We start from the raw sequence: 25255 nt of genomic DNA on the forward strand, positions 1-25255 counted from the left end.
TCTGGGGTGCTTCTAACCACACATCCCTGCCCGCAGCCCTGTAGTCTTGGGCTGGTGTTTGGCTATCCCAGGCTCCTTTCCATCTATCAAGCTCCTGCTCCTTCCTGGGTATTCCTTTGTGTGGAGTCTGTACTGGAGCAGCGGGGAGTAGAAACAGGAGGGTCTGTCACCTCAAGGCCACTCCTTCTGGGTATCCATGGCCCCTTTTTATAGTGAATTAACTAACCCTCTAAGCTGGGAAGGCAGCTCCTCGCTAGAAGCCGGACAGCCCCAGGACAAAGATGTGAGACCTCTGGGTGGGTTGGGATGGTGTTTCTAAGCCTGCAGTAAGTTGAGGGCATGATGGGGCAGGCCTGTAGCCATCAAAATCCTGGAACTCCTATATGCTTTCTCCTTCGAGAAGTCCTCCTGTGCCCCCCAATAGGGTCTTTGTTCTCAGGAGCCCATAGTGTAGCCCTGCCCTGGAATCGCCAATGGAAAATCTGAGGATTTTTGGGGTGCGGCCTTTGGGGCAGGGGCTCCTGATGCAGTGGCCGCTATCCGGTCTGAGGCTGTCTTGGCAGAGGGCCCAGAGCGTGCAGGGCCAGTAGAGGGCAGCTGGCAGGGCTTGGTTGGGTGCGCCGGCCTTCCTGTGCTAGAAGTCGGGAGCACACGTGTGAGTCGGTAGCCCCAGGAGTTTGGCCGGATAGATAAGGGGGCCGGTGCCGCCACTGCTTTCCTCCCTCTCGCCCAACCCCAGTTCCTGTTCATGGCCCTGCGAACCCTAGGCAAGCACCATCTCATGGAGCCTCAGTTTCCCCATCTGGGAAAACTTTTTCATGGTGCTGTTTGGACGATTCTGAAACACCATCGTGTCCAGGCAGAACCAAGCACTTGTCAGAGAATAGAAAGCGAGAGGGGCCCACTTGGCTCTGAGAATTTCTTTTTTTTTTTTTTTTTTTTGGTTTTTGGGCCACACCCTGTGACGCTCAGGGGTTACTCCTGGCTATGCGCTCAGAAGTTGCTCCTGGCTTCTTGGGGGACCATATGGGACGCCGGGGGATCGAACCGCGGTCCGTCCTAGGTAGCGCAGGCAAAGCAGGCACCTTACCTCCAGCGCCACCGCCCGGCCCCGGCTCTGAGAATTTCTGAGCTCACTTTTAGGGCTCTGTTCTGTTGGTGGGCATGGCTCAGCCTCCCCTTTGGGGGGCTTGTGGGGACCAGAGCTGCCCCATGAGTAAAAACAGCAGGATGGGGGCAGAGAGATAGCACAGTGGTAGGGAGTTTGCCTTGCATGAAGCCAACCTGGGGTTTGATTCCCAGCATCCCATATGGTCCCCCAACCTGCCAAGGGCAATTTCTGAGTGCAAAGCCAAGAGGACCCCGGAGCTCTGCTGGGTGTGGCCCAAAAACTAATTAAGCAATCATTGAACCAATCAATAAAGTTTTAAAAAACATAAAATACACCAGGATATTCTGGACTCTGGGTTACAGTCAAGTAACCAGAGCTAAGGGCAGTGTTCTGAAATGCCTGATGGGTTGGGGTCCCAGATGGAGTGTCCTATATAGTGAGGAGAGGTGAGGCCCTTCTCTGGGTGGGGTGGGTAGCTTTGTGGGGCTTGTACAGGTTTAGGGGAACCAGAAGGAAGTACAGGAATTGTCCCCCAATCCTGTTGCCATGGCAGCCTGGAGAAGGGGCCCTGACAGTCGCCCAGGCTCTGCTGGGGCGGGTGGGGGTCCTGTCTGAGCTGGGCGGGGCTGTGGCTGCCTCTGAGCGTGTCCAGATGTGGCTTAATAGAAGCCACATGCCCACAGAGGAGGCCTGACGCCGGCTGTCATGGGTTGGAGGGGGGGCATGTGAGGGCCTTCCTGACCGCTGGGCTGGCATCAAGAGGGAGCCAGGGACCACCCTTCTTGGAGGGAGCCCACCACCACCCCTGGGGACAGGACCACCTTCAGGAAGTTGAAGGTTCCCAGAAGATGAAGGTAGCCCCTCCATTCCTGAAAAAGGCCCCACCCCTGTACCCTACCCCCACCCCAACCCCAGGAACGTGGCACCTTCCTGGGGCCTCTCGAAGGCAGATTCTCGGGAGACTGTGATGACCATGGCGCTGCATCCAAGGGCCTCTGCCCTGGGAAGGGCCCCATGCATACATGCTTTGATAGTTCTCTGCAGCCCATGCCCCCCCCCCTTGCAGCAGAGGAGGGTCTCTTAAGACCATATGGCATGCCCAGAGCCTGCAGGGCTACAGTCATTACTCGGTCTCTGTCTGGTGTCGGGCGCCCAACTCTGCACTTAGAAGGGCCAGGGAGCAAACACTGTTTTGCTTGTTTGTTTTGGTTTTGCTGAGAAAAACCGGGAACTGCTCCTGGCTCTATACTCAGGAATCACTCCTGGCAGTGCTCAGGGGACCTATGGGATGTTGGGGATCGAACCAGGATCAGCCACGTGCAAGGCAAATACCCTATTACTCGCTGTGCTATTGCCCTAAGCCCTTGATGCAAGCAAGCACTTTTGATGCACCTCAGTGAGCCAACAGCCCAGCGGAAGCATGAACTCACATGTGGCATAGTCCATGTCCAGCTGCTTGTTCCACACCCTTCTGGAACATGCAGGTATGGTCATCCAGCATTGCTCCATATGACCAAGATCTATGCTTTAAGACTTATCCATTGTGGAGGCCAGAGAGATAGCACAGAGGTCGGGTGTTGGCCTTGCACGCAGCCGATTGGATGGACAGTGGCTCGAATCCCGGTATCCCATCAGTCCCCAGTGCCTTCCAGGAGCAATTTCTGAGTGAAGAACCAGGAGTAACCCCTGAGCACCACCGGATGTGACCCCCCAAAACAAACATACAAACAAAAAATACTGATCCAGTGTGTGTGCGTATATGGTGCTTCCCTTCCTCTGAATAGCCATGGTGGTGTGGACATACATTTCCAGAACCTTATCTCCATTCATGGAGGTGCTTCCATCTTTCCACCATCATGGCTAGTCCAATGCGTTTCCCAAAAAGGGGAGGGTATTTCTACCTTTGCGCCTTCCGTGGCTAATAGCCGCTTATGCATTCTGTAGGTATTTATGTCCACCTTTCTACCCTCCATGGCTGTACTCACCCATGCTTACTGTGGATGTGGGTTGTCCTTTCTCTCTGGCCTGGGAAGAGGAGGATGTGATCAACCAGCCTCGGATCTGATAAACTGAGCAAAACTCGCTGTTGCTTTCCTGCCACGGGCTTCTCACACCCTCTCGCTAGTTGTGCCCAGCTTCCCACTCCTGCAACCCCCTGTATCTGTCTTTTTGAGTTTAACTCCCATCCTAGTGGACACGGTGGCATTTCACTACCAACTTGACTTGCAGGGCGGGGGACGTCATTTTTCACGAGTTTAATTCCAGAAGTTGCAAGAATGGCCAAATTGTGGAGAAGGCCAGCCCGTATCATGGAGCTGTTAGGGAAGTCACAGTTACCCCATGGATCCCTAAGAGGGACTTGCGGGGCCCTCAGGGCTCAGGACCACCTGGGCAGTTACTCCCAGGTGCCAGTGTGGGTTCAGTCTGTGCACTGATTCTCTATTCAGAATCTCTCTTCCACTCTGCATACGCTGAGTCAACCAACAGTGGACAACCCTGGCTGAGCTTGTGTCATGGATGCAGGACCTGAGGCTGCACTCGGGTTGTTCCTGGAGCCTTTGCAGTGTTTAGATTGAGGGTAGCATGGAAGGAAGGGGGGGGGGTTCTGTCACTCTGCTGGTCCTTGCTGGTGACAGACCTCATTGCCTGGGGCAGGAGTCGATGCCAGGGCCTTTCCTGTGCCAGCGCATGTTTGTATGGACTTGGTGCCACCTTTGTCATTGTGGCCACCAACAGGAAGCAGACTTTTCTGGTTGGACAGCAGCCATGGTGTGGGCAGACCTGTCCCCATGTCACCAGGCCCCCCGCTCCCAAAGAGGCCCAAAGACCAGCCTGAAGCTGAGCCCTATGGGTCCTTCCTTCGCCTTGTCTACACTTGCCACAATACGCCATATCCCAGGGTGTCAAGGGGACATCAGGCAGCTGGAATAGACCTCCCTAGAGACTTCCCTAAGTGGGAGACTGTGATATCTCAGTGCCACAGCCATCCTGCTTGCGATCTTGTGCATGCATGTGCGTGTATTTGTGTGCATGGGAAACTGCCATCTTCTACAGGTTGCAACTCAGAAATACTGAGTTTCTCTCCGGTCAGCACACACCACAGTCTAACACTGCCCACGAGTCCATTCCCTGAGGCTGCCGACGCCGACCAGACGACCAGACTTCGTTTCCTCTTGGGCCCCGGGCGCATTGTGTTGTGACTTTCTGTCTCCACTTTTGTAAAACGATCTAATCGGGCGATTAACTGTCGTTTGTTTCTATTCTGCTCTCCTTCCTCTTGCCAAGTTTGCCTTCAGTTTGAAGAGCGTGCTCAGAGCGCCGGTCCCTCTGCGTGGAAGAGAAGGCTTGTTATAAAGCTGTGCTGTCTGCATTTTTACCAGACATGCCATTATGTATAAAGTATACATGGGAAGGCACATGGTGTTCCAGCTCAGTGAATTTTCACATGTGTGTGTGCGTGTGTGTGCACTGTAGTTCCACTTTGTTTGAGATAGAAAACTTCATATGTCAGACTGGAGAGATAGCAGCGTGGGGAGGTTACTTGCCTTGAGTGCATTTGACAGAGATTTGAGCCCAGCACCCCATATGGTCCCCCAAGCATTGCCTGGAGTAGTTCCTGAGGGCAGAGCTAAGAGCAACCCCTGAACATTACTAGGTGTGGCTCCGAAAAAACAACAAAAAAGGAATAAGAGTGAAATAAAGAAGGAAGGAAGGAAAGAAGGGAGGGAGGGAGGAAGGGAGGGAAGGTAGGAGGAGGGAGGAGGGAGGGAGGGAGGGAGGGAGGGAGGGAGGAAGGAAGGAAGAAAAGGGAAGGGAAGGGAATGAAGAAAGAGGGAAGAAAAAAAGAAAGAAAAGGAAGGAAAAAAGAAGGAAGGAAGGAAGAAAGGAAGGAAGGGACAAAGTGAGGGAGGGAGGAAGGAAGGAAGAAAGGGAGGGAGGGAGGGAGGGAGGAAGGAAGGAAGGAAGGAAGGAAGGAAGGAAGGAAGGAAGGAAGAAAAGGGAAGGGAAGGGAATGAAGAGAGAGGGAAGAAAGAAAAAGAAAGAAAAGGAAGGAAAAAAGAAAGAAGGAAGGAAGGGACAGAGTGAGGGAGGGAGGAAGGAAGGAAGGAACGAAGGAAGGAAGGAGGAGGAGGAAGGAAGGAAGGAAGGAAGGAAGGAAGGAAGGAAGGAAGGAAGGAAGGAAGGAAGGAAGGAAGGAAGGAAGGAAGAGAAGAGAATAGAAAGTGAACTTCATATGCCCTGGGATTTTTTCACTCTGCTCAGTCATTTCCAGCTTCTTCCCCCTGGCACTGCTGTCACCTCCCATGACTGGCCCCATCCAAGATGTGTATCTTGGGACCCGGAGCAGCAGCTTGTGTTTGCTTTGCATCTTCCTGTCAGGACCACAGTTTCAGCCGCTCCCCAATTGCAGCAAGTGTGTGAGCTGTCTGAGCATGTGGTGACCTGTTGCTCCATGGAAGGCGAGTGGTAGCTTAGCTGGTCTGTGCTGATGGGGTATATGTGGCCATTCCACATGTTTCTGGGACATCACAGCTGTCATGGGTCCGAGATGGATCCAGAGTGAAATCACTCGTGTTCAGTGGGTTTGTGTTAGTGGAAAGTGTCTGGGTGGTTTTAGAAGGTCAGACCCATGTCCATCTCCGACCGTGAGCAACATGCTGCCGGAGGGTCTTTCTCACTGCAGACAGCCTGGTGGGATGTGTCACCATTATTTTTCGCTGTTGCTCCTGTGTCATTGATTCCTCTTGGCCACACTATGGTCGCCTGCTGGTCTGAGTGACAGTCCTCCCTCCAAGGAGACCAGGATGCTCATTGTGGTCCAATGACAATGACCCACAATGGTTGGGGTTACTCTGGTGGCTACCAAGCCCATACCCAGACATGAGGAAGAGTGGCAGGGCTGAGAGGGTCCCTGACAGTGGCTCTGAAATGGATTCTGTCAGGTCCCCAGAATATCCTGTCCCCTCCTCATTCAGAGGGCCTCACAGATCAGGCCAGTACTATTGCCTCATTTGAATGAGGCGTCAGGTATTCTTGTAGGGAGGCGCTTTGTTGATGGTACTCATAAACCTTACTCCTGAGAGTAATCAAGCGCTTTTCTCAGGCTCTAGACTATACACTTCCTTTTTGTTTTTGTTTCTGGGTCATACCCAGTGGTGCTCAGGCCTTACTCCTAGCTCTGCATTCAAGAGTCACCCCTTATAGTACTCAGGGGACCATATGCGGCTGTCTGTGATGACATGGGCCCCTCTCTTTGGGCTGAGGTTTATTTGAACAGGTGGGCTTAGGATCCACCTGGGGTGCCTCAATAGAAGACATAGGGCAAGGGCAGAGGGCATTTCTGAGGTCAGGCTAGGAGGAAGCAGATAGAGAAGAGCCCGTAGGGCCCGGGAAGAGGTGACAGGCTAGGGCAGTGATGGTGGGTGGGCCGGAGGGGCCTTTCTCGTGTGCACTTCAGATTCCCGCTGTTTCTCTGCTCTTCCCGGGGGTCAGAAATGTGAGGAGCAGGACCCTTCCTCGGTGTCCACTTGGCTGTCATTGTGAAAGCACTCCGGGGGGTGGGGGCATGAAACCTGCAGGTAGCCCCTCATCCCAGATTCTAGGTCGCGGGAATGAGGGAGTGATAACATTCCCTGAACTGTTTGCTCAGGCCTCACAAACATCCTGTCCAAATAGGACTTGGCGGTGGATGGCTGAGCCAGGGGTGGGAAGCTGTGTTGACCCTGCACTGCTGTTTCCAGGGTCCCTTAGAGCTTTCTTTCATGGAGGAAGGTGGTCTGCAGGGTCGTGACCTCCAGGGGGTGTTTTAGGGCACATTGTCTAAAGATCAGAGTTTCCAATGGGGGGCTCTTGACTGGAGTGTTTGAGGAAGGGAGGAAACAGAATCAAATGGGTCAAAGGCATACCCCTTTGTTCCTGCCCTTCCTGGGGGCCTCCCTATCCCCATAAAGCCTCTCTCAGCATTTTCCTGTATCTCCTTAAGGCTGTGCTCCCACATGCCAAGCAGGCCCCCAAGAAAGCTCAGAGATAACTTAGAATGTGCTTGGGCACATCTAAATCTCCAGCCTTGCCAGGCCAATGCCAATTGTGTCTTTGGACACTGCAGGCTGGTGTATGCCCAAGTGGCACGTCCCTGCCTGCCTGGGCATCACGTGTCTCTGTGTGGCCTGGACCAGTCAGGACCCATTGCAGCATTGCATCTAGAAGAGAAGCATTGAAAATAATATTTTCCAACCCTGTGGGGGCATTACTATTAGCAGTAATAGTAGTATAATTATCATTGTTAGTTTGATTTATTGGTTATTGGACCACACCCAGCAATGCCCAAGGCTCACTCCTGGCTTTGTGCTCAGGAATCATTCCTAGTGGGGGTGATCAGATGGGGTGCCTGGGATTGAATCTGGGGTGTTGTGGGATTGTGCAGCTTCTCAAATGAAACCCCCTACTCTGATGACATTAGCCTCCTTTCTCTTTACCTCCCCAAACCCCAGGGACTCCCATCCTCCTCTCTGCCTCGAGGCCCCTGACGACTCGCCATGCCTCAAGGAGGCAGAGTTGGATGTTTTTTCAGAGGTTTGGTTTGGGGGTCACACTCGATGATGCTGGGGAGGCTTCTCCCAGATGTGTTGGGGGACTGGGCAGTGCTAAAGACTCAACTGAGATTATCAGGCATGTGCTCAGCCATGTGAGCTGCCCCTTGACCCTGGGTGTCAGCTGGAAATGAGAGGCCCTACACCTAATACTGTCACTACTCTCTGGTACTGGACACAGGGACTCTTAGAACACTTAGGTCCATACTTGGCCCTAGCTGGGAGCTGACAGCAGGCAGCATCTCTACGGTGAACTGAACGTTGCTGGAGCATTGGGATGCTGAGCTGGGCTGGAGGTGGGAACTTGCTGGCTAAGGATATGTTCATGTGGGCAAAAAGGAAGGACCTGCTCAGCATAAAACAGCAGGGGTGAGTGCCTAGAAGCAAGGGGCAGTGTAGGGTGGGGAGGAGACAGGAGGTGGGAAGGAGGCAGTGGAAGAGCAAGGGGGCTGGGCTCTGTGTGAAGTCCCAGATGTCAGTTGTGATGGTGGGTGCTGGATTTTTACAGAGCTCTGGGGTCTGGGCTCTTTTATTTTGTGGGGTTTGGAGGTGGGTGGGCACACCTGGTGGTGCCCAGGATTTAGTCCTGGCTCTGCATTCAGGGATCATTCCTGGAGGTGCTAAGAGAATCCTATGGGATGCCAAGGATCAAATCCAGGTCAGCTGTTTGCAAGGCAAATGCCCTCCCCACTGTGGGAGCTGGGCCTCTGAGATGACCGGAGCACTGGATGAAGGAAGTTGAAGTTGAGTGATGTCACAGGGCAAGCTAAGCCCCACAACACTCCCCACAACACTGGGGAAGGGAGAGACCTGGAAAGCAGGGGCAAGATTCCAGGCAGGAGAGGGAGGGAGGAGGAAGTGGAGGAGGAAGAGAAGGAAGAGGAGGAGGAAGAGGAAGAGGAAGAGGAAGAGGAAGAAGAGGAGGAGGAAAAGGAGGAGGAGGAAGAAGAGAGAGGAGGAGGAAGAAAAGGAGGAAGAGGAAGAGGAGGGAAAGGAGAGAGAGAGGAGAGAAGGCAAGTGCAAAGATCCTGGGGGTACCACTGAGCCACTGGGTAGGTGGTAGTTCAAGGGAGTTAAGGAGTGAAGGCGAAGGAGGCGAGGTGGGAGGTGGCGAGGTTGATGGGGTCACACTGTGTTGCTATTTGTAAAAATAAATAAGCAGGCTCTCCTGGAGGCCTGCGGGCAGAGGGGGGACGTGCTCATGTTTGCAGATGCTGTCTGACAACATCTGGAGGCTGGGTTGGAGGGCATGGCGGGGAGCTGGAGCATGTGTTGCTGATATGGGGGTGGTTGGAGTGTGGGGCCGGCCTGCAGCCCCAATGAGGACTCTTCAGCTATGGGTGCCTATGCAGAGGGCAGGCCTGGGGGATAGGCACTGGATGGAGTTCTGGTGCTCAGAAACCAAAGAAAATCTGAGACAGGGTGGCTGGGCTGTGAGCTACAAAAGACAGCGTGGGAACGGAGGTGGGGCCAGCCACCCCACCCACTCCTGGCCTCTGTGCCTCTTTCTGGGTGGGTGGCCTTTACCACCTCGGGGGTCACAGCCTTGGGCTGCTTCTTTGTCTGCCAGGGAGGGAAGGCAGGGTGAGAAAGGCCCACAAAAGAATGGTGGGCAGGCAGCCAAGGGCAGGAGGACCTGGCAGGGCTTAATTTTGGGGCTGGAAGAGAAGGCCCCGGGTGAGCAGGAAGGCAGACCAACAGGCCGGTAAGGGTGAGGATAAGGATAAGGGGTCTCTGTGCTCTCAGGTAACCTGTGCCACAGATGTGGGGGAGCAAGGCCAGGAGGGGAGAAGGCAGGGGGAAGGGAGGTCTGCTGCTCCCAACTCTCTTAGCTTCTGTCTGTCAAAGAATGCTCAGGGCCCAGATTTGCCTCTGTGCAATTGCTGCCTTTTGATGGTGGGTTGGTTTATGGGTCATACCCGGTGGTGCTCAGGGGTTACTTCTGGCTCTCCACTCAGGGGTCATTCTTGGTGATGTTTGGGGGACCATATGGGATGTTGGGATCAAACTCAGGTAGGCTGTGTGCAAGGCAAACGCCTACCCTCTGTGCTATCCTTTTTGTTTGTTTGTTTGTTTGTTTGTTTTTAGTTTTTGGGTCACACCTGGTGGAACTCAGGAGTTACTCCTGGCTATGCACTTAGAAATCGCTCCTGGCTAGGGGGACCATATGGGACGCCAAGGGATCGAATTGCGGTCCGTCCTAGGTCAGCCGTGTGCAAGGCAAACGCCCTACCGTTGCACCACTGCTCCTGCTCCAACTCGGTGCCTTTTTAAACTCCCTCTGGTGAGCACCATCCCCTGTCTCCCATCTCAGGTCTGTCACCATTTCTTCATTTTGTCTGTCGTGGAGAGAGTCAGTCTGGTAATGGGGTGTTAGAACGGGTGAAGGTCGGTTGGAGTGAAGGCTTTAGTCTGGGAGTCATCAAGCATGATAGAACTCTCAAGAAGGAGCAAGAACAGTGACAGAGTGTGGAACACAGTGGGGACACACCCATGGCCACAGCTCCTATAGCACAAGCCCTGGGAGCACATCTTCTCCCCTGTCTGCTGATTCATTTTGTAAGACATGTCCAGTGCCAGGCGCACTTAACTGTGTGCGTGCAGGGTCTTCTCCTTGGAATCAGGGGCTGGCTGTGAAGATCTCCGAGCCCCCCAACTAACCAGCTTGCCGGTGCAGTCACTGCACTCACTCCCGGGGAGACTGCAGCTGTGTCTGCGCTTCCTTCCGAGGTGACCTTGTTGCCTCCCGCAGTCTCCACCAAGGACCTGATCGAGACTTGCTGTGCGGCTGGACAGCAGTGGGCCATCGACAACGACGAGTGCCTGGGGATCCCTGAGAATGGTGCTGAGGGCGACGTCTGCAGGTAGGGCGGGCTCCAGGTGAACCCTGGCTGTGGCGGGAGGCATCACTGGCCATCTCCATTAGGGTCCTGAGGTCATCTGAGGTGGGGGCACCAGGCCCTTAAGTGGGAGCATCAGGCCCCACAGTGGGTCCCTTGTTAGATCACTATTTGGAGACCATCTCACCTGGAAGCACAATGTGCTTCTCTCCCCATGAAGCAGCCCCCAGACTTTCCTTTTTTGGGGTGTTTTTGGGCCTACATCTGATGGTGCTCGGGGCTTTTCATGGCTCTGTATTCAGAGATCACTCCTGGCAGTGCTCAGGGGATCACATAGGATGCTGGGGATCGAACGTGGGTCAGACACATGCAAGATCAGCTCCCCTCCCAATCTGTAGGAAACCACCTTGTTTTCTGCACCCCCCCCAAGGCCAGTGCTTGCCACCCTATGCTGAGGTGTTGGTTGTTCCTTTCGATCGAGGATGCCCCCCATGTCCCCCTGAATCAGGATGGGGGATGCATTTAGACGTTCACCCCTTCTTCGCAATTCTTCCCCAACCTGCCTGGCTTATAGGCAAGGAGGTGGGGTTCAGAGTGGAGGCATCGCCCCATCTCATGCAGCTTCCAGGGAACCTGGCACAGGAGGACCCCACACTTGTTGCCTTGTCCCCGCTACACCTCCATGCCAGCTTGGCCACTGTGGGATCCCCGTGGCTTGGCTTTCTCCAAGGGATGCTGAGTTCTTTCCCACTCCACACACCTTCCTGGGCTCACACTGCCTTCATGCAGTTGCTTCGTCAGCCCCTCAGGGGCAGCACTGAATACTAAACCTACCAGATCTGTTGCTTATTCCTTCCCTCATGGGTTATTTGGGGGGGGGGTAGTCCCAGTGTTGTGGTCTGGGAGCACATTCTGAGTGAATGCTCCGGGGCCCAGGCCAGAATTTCTGGGTATAACTGAGAGACAAAACCTGTAACTCACATGGGTCGTGGCATTGGCCTTTGTCACTGAGCCTCAGTTTCCCTTCTGTGCAAGGGAGTTTTGCTGCCTGGAGAGGGGGCGGGCATGTGGGCCGAGGGTCCGAGTGAACCCCATCTCTTGCAGGACTGCCCAGATGCAGTGCTGCGTGTCCTACTTGAAGGAGAAGAGCTGTGTGGCCGGCGTCATGGGTGCCAGGGAAGGCGAGACTTGCGGTGCCGAAGACAATGACACCTGTGGTCTCTCCCTGTACAAGGCAAGCTGGGGGGTGGCCTGGGGGCTGTCCCTGAGAGTGGGGGTTCAGCAGGAGTCAGGGGTCCAGTCTGAGGCATGAGAGAGGAATGTGGTAGTGAGAGACAAAGATTCCAGCCTGCTTTCCTAGAGGCAATGGCTCTATTATTGGGGGAGCTGGAGGCCATGGTTCTGAGAAGAGAGGCTGAGGGGTGAGGAGAAGGAACAGGGTTGGGACAAAGGACAGCCTCGAGGAGAAGCAGATGTCTAAGGAAGAGCCTGGTTGAGGGGAGAGGAGAGCCTAGTGGGTGTCTGGCTGCAGGAACAGCACATGCAAAGGGCTTGAGGTCAGCTGGACAGAAGGGAAGAGCCATGGGAAAGCCTGTGTGATTGGAACTGAGGGGGGTGGGCATGGGAAGAACTTGTATGGGGGACAGGCTTCTTTCATGTGGATGGTGGGGTGAAGATGATGCAGGCAGCAGCAAGATGGAGAGCAAGCAGTGTGAATATATGGGGGTGACAGCTGCCAGGACCTCTGATGGGTGGCCAGTTGGGGTCATCCAGGTTTCACGCTGAAACTCAGGCCCCTTGTGCATCTGTGGGGGCAGCAAGCCAGAGTTGACGGGGTGAGTGTCTTGTGGCCATCAGGAGATAGGCACTGCTCTGTCACTTCAGGTTCTGATGGCAGGTCAGCCCCCCATCCACTTTCTATCTAGGATCTGTTAACTGGGCCACAGATAAGTGGGGTTCCAGGCACTGACCTTCTGACAGGTATACCTTACTGGGCTCAGTGCCAACCCAGAGGGATTGAATGATCCCTTCATTGTAAGGCAGAATATAGTTCCATGACACATGTCACTCCATCCATTTTGCTCATCTTTCCACCTCTCTGTGCACCATTGGAGTGCTTCTGACTCTCACTGTGAACACGGATAAGAAGAATCATGATACACTATTGGCCAGATGGAATCACATGATCATGCCTAGCCACAAGGGAGGCTGGGAAATGGAGTTTCTGCTCAGAGAGGCCATGAGATCTCTAGAAATTGGGAAGAAGGACACACAGAGACAGGAGGTGGCATCCGGGAAGTCTGAGGAAGTCTGAGGGGATCTGGGTGGAGAGGAGTGGGCATCCTGGTGCTGCTAACCAGCTGACCATAGCAGAGGTCACCATTAGAGAGAGAATCCTGATGTTGAATTTGGTCCCATTGAGGCCCATTTCTTCCTTAAAAACAAAACGAAACAGATTCTAGGGGCCGGAGAGATAGCATAGAGGTAGGGTGTTTGCCTTGCACACAGCCAACCCAGGATGGACGGTGGTTCAAATCCTGGCATCCCATCTGAGTGCAGAGCTGGGAGTAATCCCTGAGTGTCGCAGGGTATGACCCCCCCCAAAAAAATAACCCCCCAAAAAACCCAGATCATAACTTGGACAAGTATCATGTAGGTGAGAGGGAGGTTTATAATCCTCTGTGTCTATATGCTGGAGTCTGGCCTCAGTATCTCCATCTGTATAAAGGGAACAGTGACTGTCTGAAGAGGCAGTTGTGAGAGGGGCCTTTGTCATGACGTGGTGGAGACTTCGAGCACAGAAGGGAGTGGGTATAGGAGGGTTATGACTTCTACTGTGGGAAAGGCCGCCTGTCATGTTGTGGTCTGTGCTGCCACCCTGGGGGGGTCTTTGCTGGCCAACATGGGCCCTCATGCTCCAAATGGGAGAGATGTGAATACTCTTTTGAGACTCTGCCTTTAGCCTGGCATCTTTCACTTCTGTTGACTAAAGTCAACATGCAATCACAAGGTTGGAGATAGGGAAAAGAGAGAATGAGAGAGAGAGAGAGGAAGAGAGAGGAGAGAGAAGAGAGAGGAGAGAGAGAGGAGGGAGGGAGGGAGGGAGGGAGGGAGGGAGGGAGGGCTGGGCATACATTTTGTTTTTTTGGGGAAAGCCTGCTTCTTTCCCTGCTACCACAATATAATCCTAAAGGCACTGCCAGGAGTCTCTCTGGAGCAGGAATAGGGTCCCCTGAGCACCTCTGGATGTGGCCCTCAAGCCAAACCAAACAAACCAAAAAAAAGAGGCTGAAAATAGACTGTTGAAAGGAAGATACACATTGTCATGGCAGATGCAGAGAAGAGTAAATACTTGGTGCTGTTACTGTAGGCTACTATACTAGAATAAACAAAACATTCTATTCTGGGACACAGGGTGGAGCTACACTGTATCTACAGGAACACAGCTTTCTATTTTTCCTGATTGATTATCTTTAGCTTTAGTTTTCACATTACCTCATGGCCTAAGATGGCTTACTAGAGCTCCAGCCATCACCTCCATTCCATAGAAGAGAGGGAAGAGGACAGTGACATGGTATACAGTCAAACTGAGTCCAGCCAAGCCCAGTTTATACATTGGATAACTTCATCCAGTGACTTTCCATCAGGAGGACTGGGATATGTTGTCTTTTAGCTGGTTTAGGTTAATAAGAATGGGGGGTTAATGAATAGATCAACTGCTAACTAGATAAACCCCCCTTGCATTTACCCTGCTTTGATCAGAGGTGGGGAAAGGAGACACAGGGATTTGGCTTTGGAACACCCAGAGACAGCAGAAGAAATCACAGAAGGATGATCCCACACACACACACCAGCAACTATCAGGTCCTCTGTGCCCCTGCCTGAGTCCCCAAGTACACAGCTGGCAATTATGGCAGCCAGCAAGGAGAGCATTGGGTACCAAGAGCCTTTTGGGGCTGTAACACTGCATCTCTCTGTAGCAATGCTGTGACTGCTGTGGCCTAGGACTCCGTGTGCGGGCTGAGGGCCAGTCCTGTGAGTCCAACCCCAACCTGGGCTACCCCTGCAACTACGTCATGATGTCTTGCTGTGAGGGCGAGGAGCCACTCATCGTGCCTGAGGTCCGCCATCCAGAGCCCAGGGACGTGCCCCAGAGAGGTGGGTTCTAGCTGGCCTTCCTGCATGCCCTTCCCTTGGCCTGCACTTTCTCTAGATCCTCCCGTGGGTGCTGAAAGCTGACCCTGCCTAGGGTCAGAAATAGCGATGGCAGCCATTTTCCTGCTGGCCATCCACTCCACTCAGCTACCCACCACTCCGCCTGCCACCCTCCACTCACCCACCCTTCCTTGGTTCCCTGGCACAGACTTTTCTCCCTGCCCACTCCCATCCTTTTTTTTTTTTTTGTCCCTTTGTCCATTCACCTTCATCAGGCTTCTCCACTATTACCTGTTACCATTTGTCCTTTTCATCCTCTTACACACCCTCGTCTATTCCTTACTCTAACTCTTTCCTCTCCACCCCTCCAACCTCCCTCTTCCATCTCCTCCATCCCCCTCCATCCCTTCCTCCATCAGTCCCTCCATCTCTCCCTCCAGACCTCCCTACTTTCCTCACTCTTCACCATTTACTCCATCCCTTCATCTCTCTCCTTCTCTGTCCAACTCTCCATCCCTCTCTCCATCTCTCCCTCCAGACTTCCCTACAACTTTCCTCAAACTCTTCACCCTTCACTCCATCCCTTTCTTCATCCCTCCCTCCTTCTCTTTCCAGCTCTCCTTCCCTCTCTCTTTATCCTCCTCATCCCTCCTCCATCTCTCCTCCATCTCTCTCTCCATACCTTCATCTCTCCCTGCAACTTTCCTCAAACTCTCCATCCCTTCCTTCATCCCTCTCTCCTTCTCTGTCCAACTATCCCTCCTTCTCTCCCTCCCTCTCTCAATTATTCCCTCTGTCCCTCCTTCCTTCCAGCTGGAACAATCCAGGTGCACTGGGGAACAAAACTTTGTTCAGAATTCTGGGGAGTGGACAAGTCACTATTTTGGGGCTTTAGGCCAAAGCAGTTGGGATGGACCCTCACCTGGAGACTATTAACAGGGATGGAAGGAACTGAATTTACTTGTCAGAGTCTCTTCCTGTCCAGATCATGGGCCTACTCTCAAGGGCTGGCCAGGACTGTGTCCTTCACTGCTGACCCAGAGGCATGTTCTGGTGGGAACTGGGAGTATACTTGGCTTGGGGGAGGTGCTCACAGCGGGGTCAGAGGAGCTAGCTGAGGGCCCATGTTCAGCCCATTTTCACTGCAAAGCCCTAAGTTTCTCTGGTCCCCTTGCAGAGTGAGGCCCCTTGGCTCTACCTAGGGTTTATGAGCCAGAGTTTTCTATCTGAAACACGTTCCTAAGTGTCACCTCCTGCCACTGTCCTGAGTAGGGCTCCCTGGGGGTCCATGTTCTCATTGTCATCTTCCTGTTTTATCATTCTTGAGGCAGCCCAGCCTGGCCTCTCCCACCTGTCTCCCCACATGTCCCTGCACCCATGACAGCCCAGATGCACAGCAAGAGTTCATGTCCCGGATGACACAGTGGGGTTAGTTAGGGCTGGGGTCTCTGACGGGGGTGAGCCCTGCTAACTGCCAGGGTTCTCTCGGATGGCAGTTCAATGGATCTGAATCCAGTTCAGCAGTGTAACCAGAGCTCCTACCCCATGCCATAAGCGGTCAGACAGGGGCCTGAGAGATAGCACAGTGGCAGGGTGTTTGCCTTGCACACAGCCAATCCAGGACGGACGTTGGTTCGAATCTCAGCATCCTATATGGTCCCTGGTGCCTATCAGGAGTGATTTCTGAGTGCATCCAGGAGTAATCCTTGAGCACCTCTACGTGTGGCCCCAAAATAAAATAATAATAATAATAATAATAATAATAATAATAATAAAATAGAGGTCAGACAATGAAGATTGGAATCTGGCTCTGACCCACATCACACTGGGCGAGGGTTCTGCCCATTCTTTGCCCACTTATGCATCCATCCTTCTTTTCCTCATCCATTCACCTACCATCCATCTGCCCTCTGCTCACTGACATGTCCCTCAGTCCATCCCTTCACCCATCCATATACATTCTGTTCACTCACACATCCATCTGTCCATCTCTCTACCCTTTCATCCATCCCTATCCACTCCCATCTCTCTGCCCTTCCTTTCATCCATTTACCCACCCACTTATTCAGTTATTATCTATTCTTATTCACTTATATCTTATTATCTTATTCACTTATTATCTAATCTCAACCCACTTATTCAGTCTCCAACCTCTTGCTTTTCCTTTCTCCCACCCGTCCCTCCTGCCTCTGAGCTCCTGGCCCAGCCCACACAAGGCTCTGATAGATCCCTGTAAGGGTGTGTGTGTGCTCTCAGCCACTGAGGGGGGCAGGTCAGCTCCTGCCCCGTCTTTCCCCACATTCTCTTCTCTGCCCAGCTCTCTGCCCCTTCAGTTTCAGAGACAGACGTGTCAAGCCGGGAGGCGCTGAGTCTGGGCACAGAGACAGAGCTGCCCAACAGCCTTCCCGGTGATGACCAGGACGAGTGTCTGCTGCTGCCTGGGGAACTCTGCCAGCACCTCTGCCTCAACACCGTGGGCTCCTACCGCTGTGCCTGCTTCCCCGGCTTCTCTCTCCAGGAGGACGGCCGTACATGCCAGCCAGGTGAGTCCAGCCACATGGCATTTCCCTGTGGGGGGAGGGACTTCCGGAACCCCCCATGTGTCAGAACCACAGTGATGCCCCAGCTCAGACCTGCCTCAGGGGTTAGTGTAGCAACTGGCACAGGCCAGGAGCACTAGACCATGCTGACACCTGGTGGCCAGAACCCTGCCTGGAAGGGCCCCTGCCTTGCTGGCCCCTGGGATAATTACTAGTTTCAGTCTAGAAAAATCTCCTGTGTTAGAATCAGGCCTCAAGTACCAAAGCCAGAACACTGGAGAGATCTGGGTCTGGAAGCAAATGTGATGTAGAAAATAAACACACACACACACACACACACACACACACACACACACACACACACACGAGGGAGAAATGGGTTTAGGAATTCCAGCACGTAAGCCTTCAGCTCCTAAGACACAGGAAGCTCAGTGGTAAGTCTGGAAATGCAAGATTACTTTTTCCTAAAAATTTGAGGGATCCAGTAATCCAATCACCAGATCATACTCTCAGGTGAAGAACGAAGACTGAGTTGGGTTGGACCCAGTAATCTAACACTCCAAGCCTGGCTTAGCTTCCTGTTGCCTGTCACAGCTGTGCCTGAGTGACAAGGTCCCTTGATGCTCCTGAGCCTCAGTTTTCCCCCTCCTGCAAAGTGGGCAGAGGGAGAGGGGTGTAGGAAGGACCCCATCTAGTACCCAGCATAGAGACCTGAGACAGCCCCATTCCCTGTCTGCAGTGCCCACAGAGGGAGACCCGGAATCTAAGGCCATGGAGGAGACTGCATTGAGGTCTGAGCCCCCTCAGGGACTCCCCAACACTGTCCCACTTCCTGTGCCGAAGCCCAACACCTGCAAAGGTAAAGGTGGATGGTGGGTGGGACCTCTATGTTGGTGTCTGTGATGCTTGCCCTTTGAAGGGGGGCCCTTCTGTTCTGGGGGTTGCTGGGACTCCCCTTTCAAAGATGGATGAGTGGTGACATGGGGGTGCCATCAGCATGTGTGACCCCAGCATACCTCTCTACCCTGCACCTTTTGGGTACCCTGTTATTGTGCTGCCATGTCAGTAACGCTCAGAGAGTTCTTTCTTTTTCTCTTCCTCCTCTCTCTGCCTCTGTTTCCATTCTCCTTTCTCCCCTCCATGCTAAGAGGCCCAGATGCTCATGTGAGTGAGCAAAGAAGGGCTGGAGATGGGGTTCTAGCTGGCATGGGCACAAGTCCTCCACTGAGTAACTTATGATTCCTGTTTCCTTGCAGACAATGGGCCATGTAAGCAAGTATGCAACATCGTCGGGGGCATGGCCATGTGTTCCTGCTTCCCCGGCTACGCCATCATGGCTGATGGCGTGTCCTGTGAAGGTGGGTACTGCGTCTGTGCAGGGCTGGGCCAGTGGAGCAAGAAGGTCTGGGGGCAAAAAGTCCAGGTCATTGTAGGAACAGGTCCCACTGCTGTGATGGGGACACCTGAGAATGGCCTCAACTACGGTCACTGACTACCATGCACAGGGGTTACCCCAGTACCTCCCGATCTCCTGGGGTGGAAGACAGCAGATTTTGGGTTCCTCTAGACTCCTCAGAGGTTCCATTTGGATTCATCTGCTAGTGCCTAAGAATTTGTCTTTCTAGAAGGTCCTCATCAAGGGGGTGCACTGCACCCAGACCACACATGGGCCAGATTGGCCCTTGAGGGTCACTTTATGTGGCCACATTGGCATGTATCCAGGCTGTCCCCATTCCCACCATGGCTGGAGAAATGAAAATCAAGCTGAAAATCCCAGAAGTGGTACTTGGTGGGAGGGGCAGGACTGGGGTATCAGAACCCCCAACTGTGCTCAGTCAAGAAGGAGCAGGGGTGCTGGTGGCAGCTGTGCCTCCTCTGCTGTTTAGAGAGGTCAAGGAGGGTCCCCACACTTTGTCCTTATATCTGGACTTCCTGCCCAGGGTCTAGGCTAGTCTTTGAGGTGTGGGGGCCCTACCCCTGAGAAGTGAGGGATATTGAACCCGACATTCTGAGAACAACCCAGGAGGTTTTGAATCTGAACCTCCCGGTATTGGAGGTAAGACAGATCAAGGGCAGCCTGAAAACGGTTCTTGCACAGATTCAGGCACAAGAAATGTCACCTGGTGGGGTGGTGGGGACAATACTGCCATATGGGACAGAAGCTTGAAACCCAGAAGCTTGAAGGCCCTGAGCAGGAGACCCTCGATAGCGACAAAGACCACCAGGGTCTGCCCCTCAGTTCATAGTAAGTCCACGGACCAGGGCAGGGGAATCAGGGTGTAATGTGGGGGGCCACGCCAGATATTAGAGGCAGCCCACAGATCCCCTTGGACTCCAGTCCCATCCCTAGTTCCCCAGAAGGGGGATTCTCTTCTAGATTGGGGCACCTTCTTGTCAAGCCTGGCCCTGAGTTTCTTGACTGTCCTTTCTGCAAAACCCCCCAAATCTGAGTGTCTGCAGGCCACAGCCTGCAGATGGGCATTCTGGGGGTATAGTCAGTCCACCCCTGAAGGACATTCCACTCACCATTTCAAATCCTCCAATGTGTTACTGACCATGGAAAACTCCAGAGTTTTCAGAAATAGACCCGGACTTGAGACTTCTTTAAAGACTTCATACATGCTGTATTTCAGAGGACCCCAGCTCTCAAGCTCCCTGTCTGCTCCAGCCTCTACAGATGGTCAATCTGACCTTTAGGGGGTGCTCTGCAGGGGGTTCTTGGCTTCCCAGCAGGCCAGTCTTCTCCGGGGCATAGAGATGAAAGAGGCTTTTGGGTCTGCCCTGCTGTTTGACCATTTGGCCAAGTCCCCTTGGGAAGTGGGTGCCAGCTCTTGAATTCTGAGACCAGATCGTGATAGGCTCAGGCTGTAGTGCCATGAATCGGCATTGGGTCCCCACTCTGTCTCAACAACCTGTGCCAGTCCAGGCCCCTCTAACGGCCCTTCTGTTTTCCCTCCCGCGGCTGTGCCCAGACCGAGACGAGTGTCTAATGGGCACTCACCAGTGCAACCGGCGCCAGTTCTGTGTGAACAGCCTGGGATCCTACTACTGTGTCAACCACACAGTGCTGTGTGCCGAGGGCTTTATCCTCAACAGGCACAGGAAGTGTGTGGGTAAGCCAGCGCCTGCCTGTGCCCGCCACGGCCTTCAGCCTGCTGTTGCCACACCTGCCACCGACGGCCACATGCTAAAGGGTCTGAGCCCTTTGCATCTGAGCCCCCTGTGCTCCGTGTCCCAGTGTCCTGTCCTGCTTTACCACTGGTGCACCAAGCAACTGCTTTCTCTGGGGACAGGCCTGAGGGTTAGTAACTCAAAGTGGGGGCCGGAGTGATAGCACAGTGTTAGGGTGTTTGCCTTGCATGCAGCTGACCCAGGATGGACCTGGGATCGATCCCCGGCATCCCATATGGTCCCCTGAGCCAGGAGCAATTTATAAGTGCAGAGCCAGGAGTGACCCCAATGTCACCGGGTGTGACCAAAAAATAAAAGAAACTCAGAGTGACCCACTATGAGGCTGGCACTTTGAAGCCAGGTAGGGCAGCTGGATTTGGAAGGCAACTATGCTCACCATAATAACATCTATGCCAATGCGCTAGGCTAGGGTGGCTGGATTTGAATAGTTTGTGGGTCTGGAGACGAGCTTATTCACTTCTCCCGTTCTTTGTTTGCTCTGCTGTACCCAGGGAGCATTGGTCCCCTTGGAAAGATGATAGGCTAGCAGCAGGCGATAACCCAGAGCCCCAAAGTATGTGACTTCATGATTGAGACTGACATGGGAATAGATGGAATAGGGGTTGCACAGATGTGGTGCTATTCGCCAGCTAGTTTCTATTGATGCTGAGCAGAGGTTACTTCTCAAAGTCTGGCTCCTCACCTGTGACGGCAGGCTGTGTCCTTCTCTATGCCAGGCAAGACGTCACCTGTAATATCAAGCTGGTTCTTACCTGTAATATCAGTCTGAGTCCTACCTGTAATGTCAACCAACACAGGAAGGAAGCCTACATTTAGCTTCCTCCTCCTGTCTCTAGGTACTCATGTGGACTGGGGCAGGTGCTCCAGGCTTGTTCTGTGGGTTGCAAAGCTGCCACTCTCATGGCTGGAGGCTCTGATGCTTTTACAGAGGAAACATTTTTGGCTTTGAGTGGAGAGAGCTCCAAAGTGGCAGAACACAGAGCCAGTGCAGATGTGGGGACTGTTACAGGCTGGGCCAAGGAACAAGGCATGCCCACTTGTGGCACCTGGATGCATGTCCTGGAGGAAAGGTTTTGACCTTGGTCTTGGAGAAGTTGGGAAGGATCAGCACAGATGAAGGCCAGGCAGGTGGGGTGGGGTAGGGGCAGCATATCGTGTTCAGGCATGCAGCCCAGTCTGTCCCCTGTGTGCTTAGGGACCATGTCCAAGCTGGGCATAACCCCTTCCCTCACCCTCCATTTCTGGGCCCTGGGGCCCCTGGTGCAGGGTTGAGTGGTTGCTGCCGCCATGTTTACCCTGGATCTGCAGCAGAGGGTACAACATGCTTGTCCCGCAATTGCTTCTGAGTGGCCGGCAGCTCTCTTGCCTGGGGGTTGTTGTCTCTGTGTGTGTTGGGGAGGGGGGTGCCTGCAAGCACCCCATGCCAGATGCCTGCCTGCTTGCCACACCGGGGTGTGCAGGCCCCCTCCAGTGCTTTCTGCAGCTTTAGCGTGGCTAGGGAGTTGGAAGTCAGGTCCGGCACATTCGATTCAGCAGAATTTATGAGCTCACTCTTTCTCATGGCTTCCTTCTGTCCTTCCATGCACACTGCTCTGTGTCCTTGCACCTTCCATTGTTCTGTATCATTGTTCCTCTTGTCTTTATCACCAACTTTTGTCCCATTCATACCTGAGGGATCTTCCACATCTTGTTTCTCAGCAGCAGGCACCTTTGTGAACTGACTGCTGAGACCTAGGGGGCTGGTCCCAGATGATGGACCCAGATTCCGCAGCCAGACTGCCCAGGCTCCAGGCAGAGCATTGCTGTTCTCCCTTTTCTGAGCCTTTCTGAGCCCCCTCTAAACCCCTTTTCTGTGATATGAGATCATGAGAGTACCCCCTTGCAAGGTCACTCTGGAGGCGAGGTGTGAAGGAACCACTTGTGTGGGGTGTCAGGTTGAGGATTCATTACATGCTGCCTAAATAAAGACAGCTTGTAGTGAACTTCCTGTTGGCAGAGGTAAGTCATAGGACAGAAGCAGTGGATGGGACCAAGTCCAGAGGACTTCTGATTGGGCCTGTGTGCATGTGGGGTTGCCTCAGACCTCGTTTCTCTGTGTATCTTGCCTGTTGAGGGCTATTTGGTTCCCTGAGAGCTGGACTGAAGGTGGTAGAGCTGTTAGGAGATGGGAGGGAAAGCCTGGCTTTGGGGTATTCCCTGCAGTGGTGAAGGATGGGGTGGCTCTGAGTTCTGTGCTCTGCTGCTGCTTACGGACTGCACTGGACCCACCTGGTTCTACTTGGATCCTGCAGAGCAGGTTGAGGGTTCCAAGAGACTTGAGTTGCTGGTCTTTATTCCCTGATTATTCCACTCTATTGGCCCTTTTGGGGTTCAGAGTGCACAGCTCCCTGTCAGCCAGACTTTCCACCTTGAAAACTTCTGACCTAAAGCTATCTTCCCTTACACCCACCTCAGAGCTGGCCTGGTCTGGCTCACCCATGACTATCTGGAACTTTCTTTCCTCCATCTTTTTGTCCTTTCCCCCAGGTGACCTCAGTGCTGGCTGCTTTGAATTAATGTCTCTACTCAGACCCTCCCTTGAATTTGGGGGCAAATCTCAGCTACTTCTTGACCCTCAAACTCAAGATGATCATAGAGATCCCAATATTCATCCCAATCTATGGGCCCAGGATCTTGACCTCCTCTTGTCCCAGGGTGCCTGTACCCCTCTCCTGTCTACCTTCCTCTGCTTCTGTCCATGTCATTTCTTCCACCCGGATGAGACTTCCAAACCTGGCCTCCCCAAAGGCCATTGTGTCCAGTGGCATTTGTTCCAGCTGCCAGGGGACCCCGTCACCAATCAGTCCAGTCCTCTTGCTCTTCTGCTAGGAATCCACTAGGATTCTCCCTTCTTCTGTGTCTCCCTCTCTCCCCTGGAGGGGGTGTGTGCCTGGAATGAACCCTTGGATTTACACAGCTGCCCCTTTCTCAGGCCTTGGCTTGCCTTGTTCCTTCAACTGTCATGTCTTCATGCTCCTAAGTGTGTTCTGTGACTCCTCTTCTGACACCTGAGGGAATCGAGGTTTCAACTCTCTCGGTCGCCCCATTGCCTGCGTTACAGCAGCTCATGACCATATTTCCCATTCATTGTGTGTATGGGTCTGCCAGGCCTCTCCACGTATGTTCAGGACAATGAGTATTTCTATCCTATCCTTCCAACGGGAGATCGTGTCTGCTGGCAGGCGGCAGTTGCTCATAAATCTCGGTTGAATGAATGATGCAGAGACAGGCGCACGCCCCCGTGTGCCAGCAACCTGGGGGACACATCCAGAGAAAGGCTGGCGTGCCTTCAGGGGTGTCTTGCAGCCTCTCGGCTCTGCTCTTCCCACAGACATCAACGAGTGTGTGACAGCCCTGCATACATGTAGCCGGGGCGAGCACTGCGTGAATACCATAGGCTCTTTCCGATGCTTCAAGGCTCTTACCTGCGAACCTGGATATTCCCTCCAGGATGGAGAGTGCACAGGTAAGGACGGGAGGCCCTGCCCACTTCACTCTTCACCAATTTTCTCATTACCCACCCATGGCTCTGCCTACATCTGGCCTCCCTCTACCCGCAAGGCCAGACCCATTGTTCCAACCACCCTATGCCCAGCCCTAACTTCCCTGCTTGGGAAAAGGTCTTCCATGAGCCTCTCCATCCATGGCCTTCCCCACCTTATCCCCTGCCCAGCTTGGACTTATCCCTTCTTGCAACTATTATTGCAACACAGCTTGGTGGTGGAGGCAGAGGGCTTCCCCAAGGTCTGTGCAAGGAAGGATGGTATAGCTGGGACCCAGGAGATGTCCATCACAGACCTGGGACTTGTTCCCTTGCGAGCCCTTCAGAAGCATCACTTCTGTCCCTTTGAGCAAAGTTCTAGTATGAGGAGAGGGAGAGGGAGGTTAGCTTGAGCCTGGCTGACAGGGTTTTGGGTGTCTTGGGATACTGGGGGGAGCTTGTCAGAGTTTCTGACCAGATGAACTGGGTTGGATTACCAAAGTAAACCAAGGTCACAAAAGAATTCCTTTCTGTGGGATCCAGAGAGATCTCCAAGGAGTTGGCCCTGGGAAGGTGGTGGTGGGGGAATGAGTGGAGAAAGAGCTGGGACCAGGGGCCCAGGGGATTGAGAGATGGAAGGCAAGACTGGAGGGCAAGGGGAAGGGAAGAAAATCTAAGTGAAAGGAAGCACTTTTTAAACTTAGGTTTAGTAAGAGAGTGCCCAGGAGCAGAGATCAAAACAAATGTAGAAGTGCCTTATGGTGCTTTTTTGAGACCGCAGGGACAACCTTCCCACACTCACCCATCCAGAAAGTTGATTAACACCCCACCTCTGCCTTAGAAGGCAGGGGTTGAACCTGAGCCATGGACACACTTAGATATAGGAGAGGTGTGGGACACACCTGGACACAGTCTTGCCCTGGGTAGGCAACGGAAGCAGTGAACAGTTAGGGGGCTTGCTAGACACACTGATAACCATAAACATTACATGCGCACACGTATCTTGCTGTCTGGGGCCTCACCCCCAGTTTCTTCACTCATAGAAGCTGAGAGCTTTATTGTAGCCAGTACTGATCTCTGAGAAACGTGGACACTTGTCCTTAGGGACATGTCTCTTGTCTCCATTTCTGCCTGCTAGGCAGTACAGTGTGAAAAGATCAACAAGCAGGTCACCAGGGTTTCGATCCAGCCATGGATTTGTGACTCAGTTTACCCACATAAGGGCTGGCGAAAGCCCTCCCCCTCCGCATGCTAGCATTGAAGTGGAATGATACTGCTGTCATTGAGGGTCTGAGGTGGTGATACAG

At 53.4% G+C, this 25255-nt stretch overlaps 1 protein-coding gene across 1 annotated transcript in view; it reads left to right on the forward strand.

Moving 5' to 3' along the window:
• FBLN2 (fibulin 2) overlaps positions 1-25255 on the forward strand; it is a 36314-nt gene that overhangs the window by 1601 nt on the left and 9458 nt on the right. Inside the window, exons 2-9 of the mRNA XM_049766099.1 lie at positions 10454-10565; positions 11646-11775; positions 14522-14699; positions 17030-17239; positions 17985-18095; positions 18493-18594; positions 20209-20349; positions 23799-23933. Of these exons, the coding sequence (XP_049622056.1) occupies positions 10454-10565; positions 11646-11775; positions 14522-14699; positions 17030-17239; positions 17985-18095; positions 18493-18594; positions 20209-20349; positions 23799-23933 (1119 nt within the window). The remainder of the gene's footprint in view (positions 1-10453; positions 10566-11645; positions 11776-14521; positions 14700-17029; positions 17240-17984; positions 18096-18492; positions 18595-20208; positions 20350-23798; positions 23934-25255) is intronic.

Source organism: Suncus etruscus, chromosome 20 (assembly GCF_024139225.1).
Source record: "Suncus etruscus isolate mSunEtr1 chromosome 20, mSunEtr1.pri.cur, whole genome shotgun sequence".
NCBI classification, from domain to species: Eukaryota; Metazoa; Chordata; class Mammalia; order Eulipotyphla; family Soricidae; genus Suncus; species Suncus etruscus.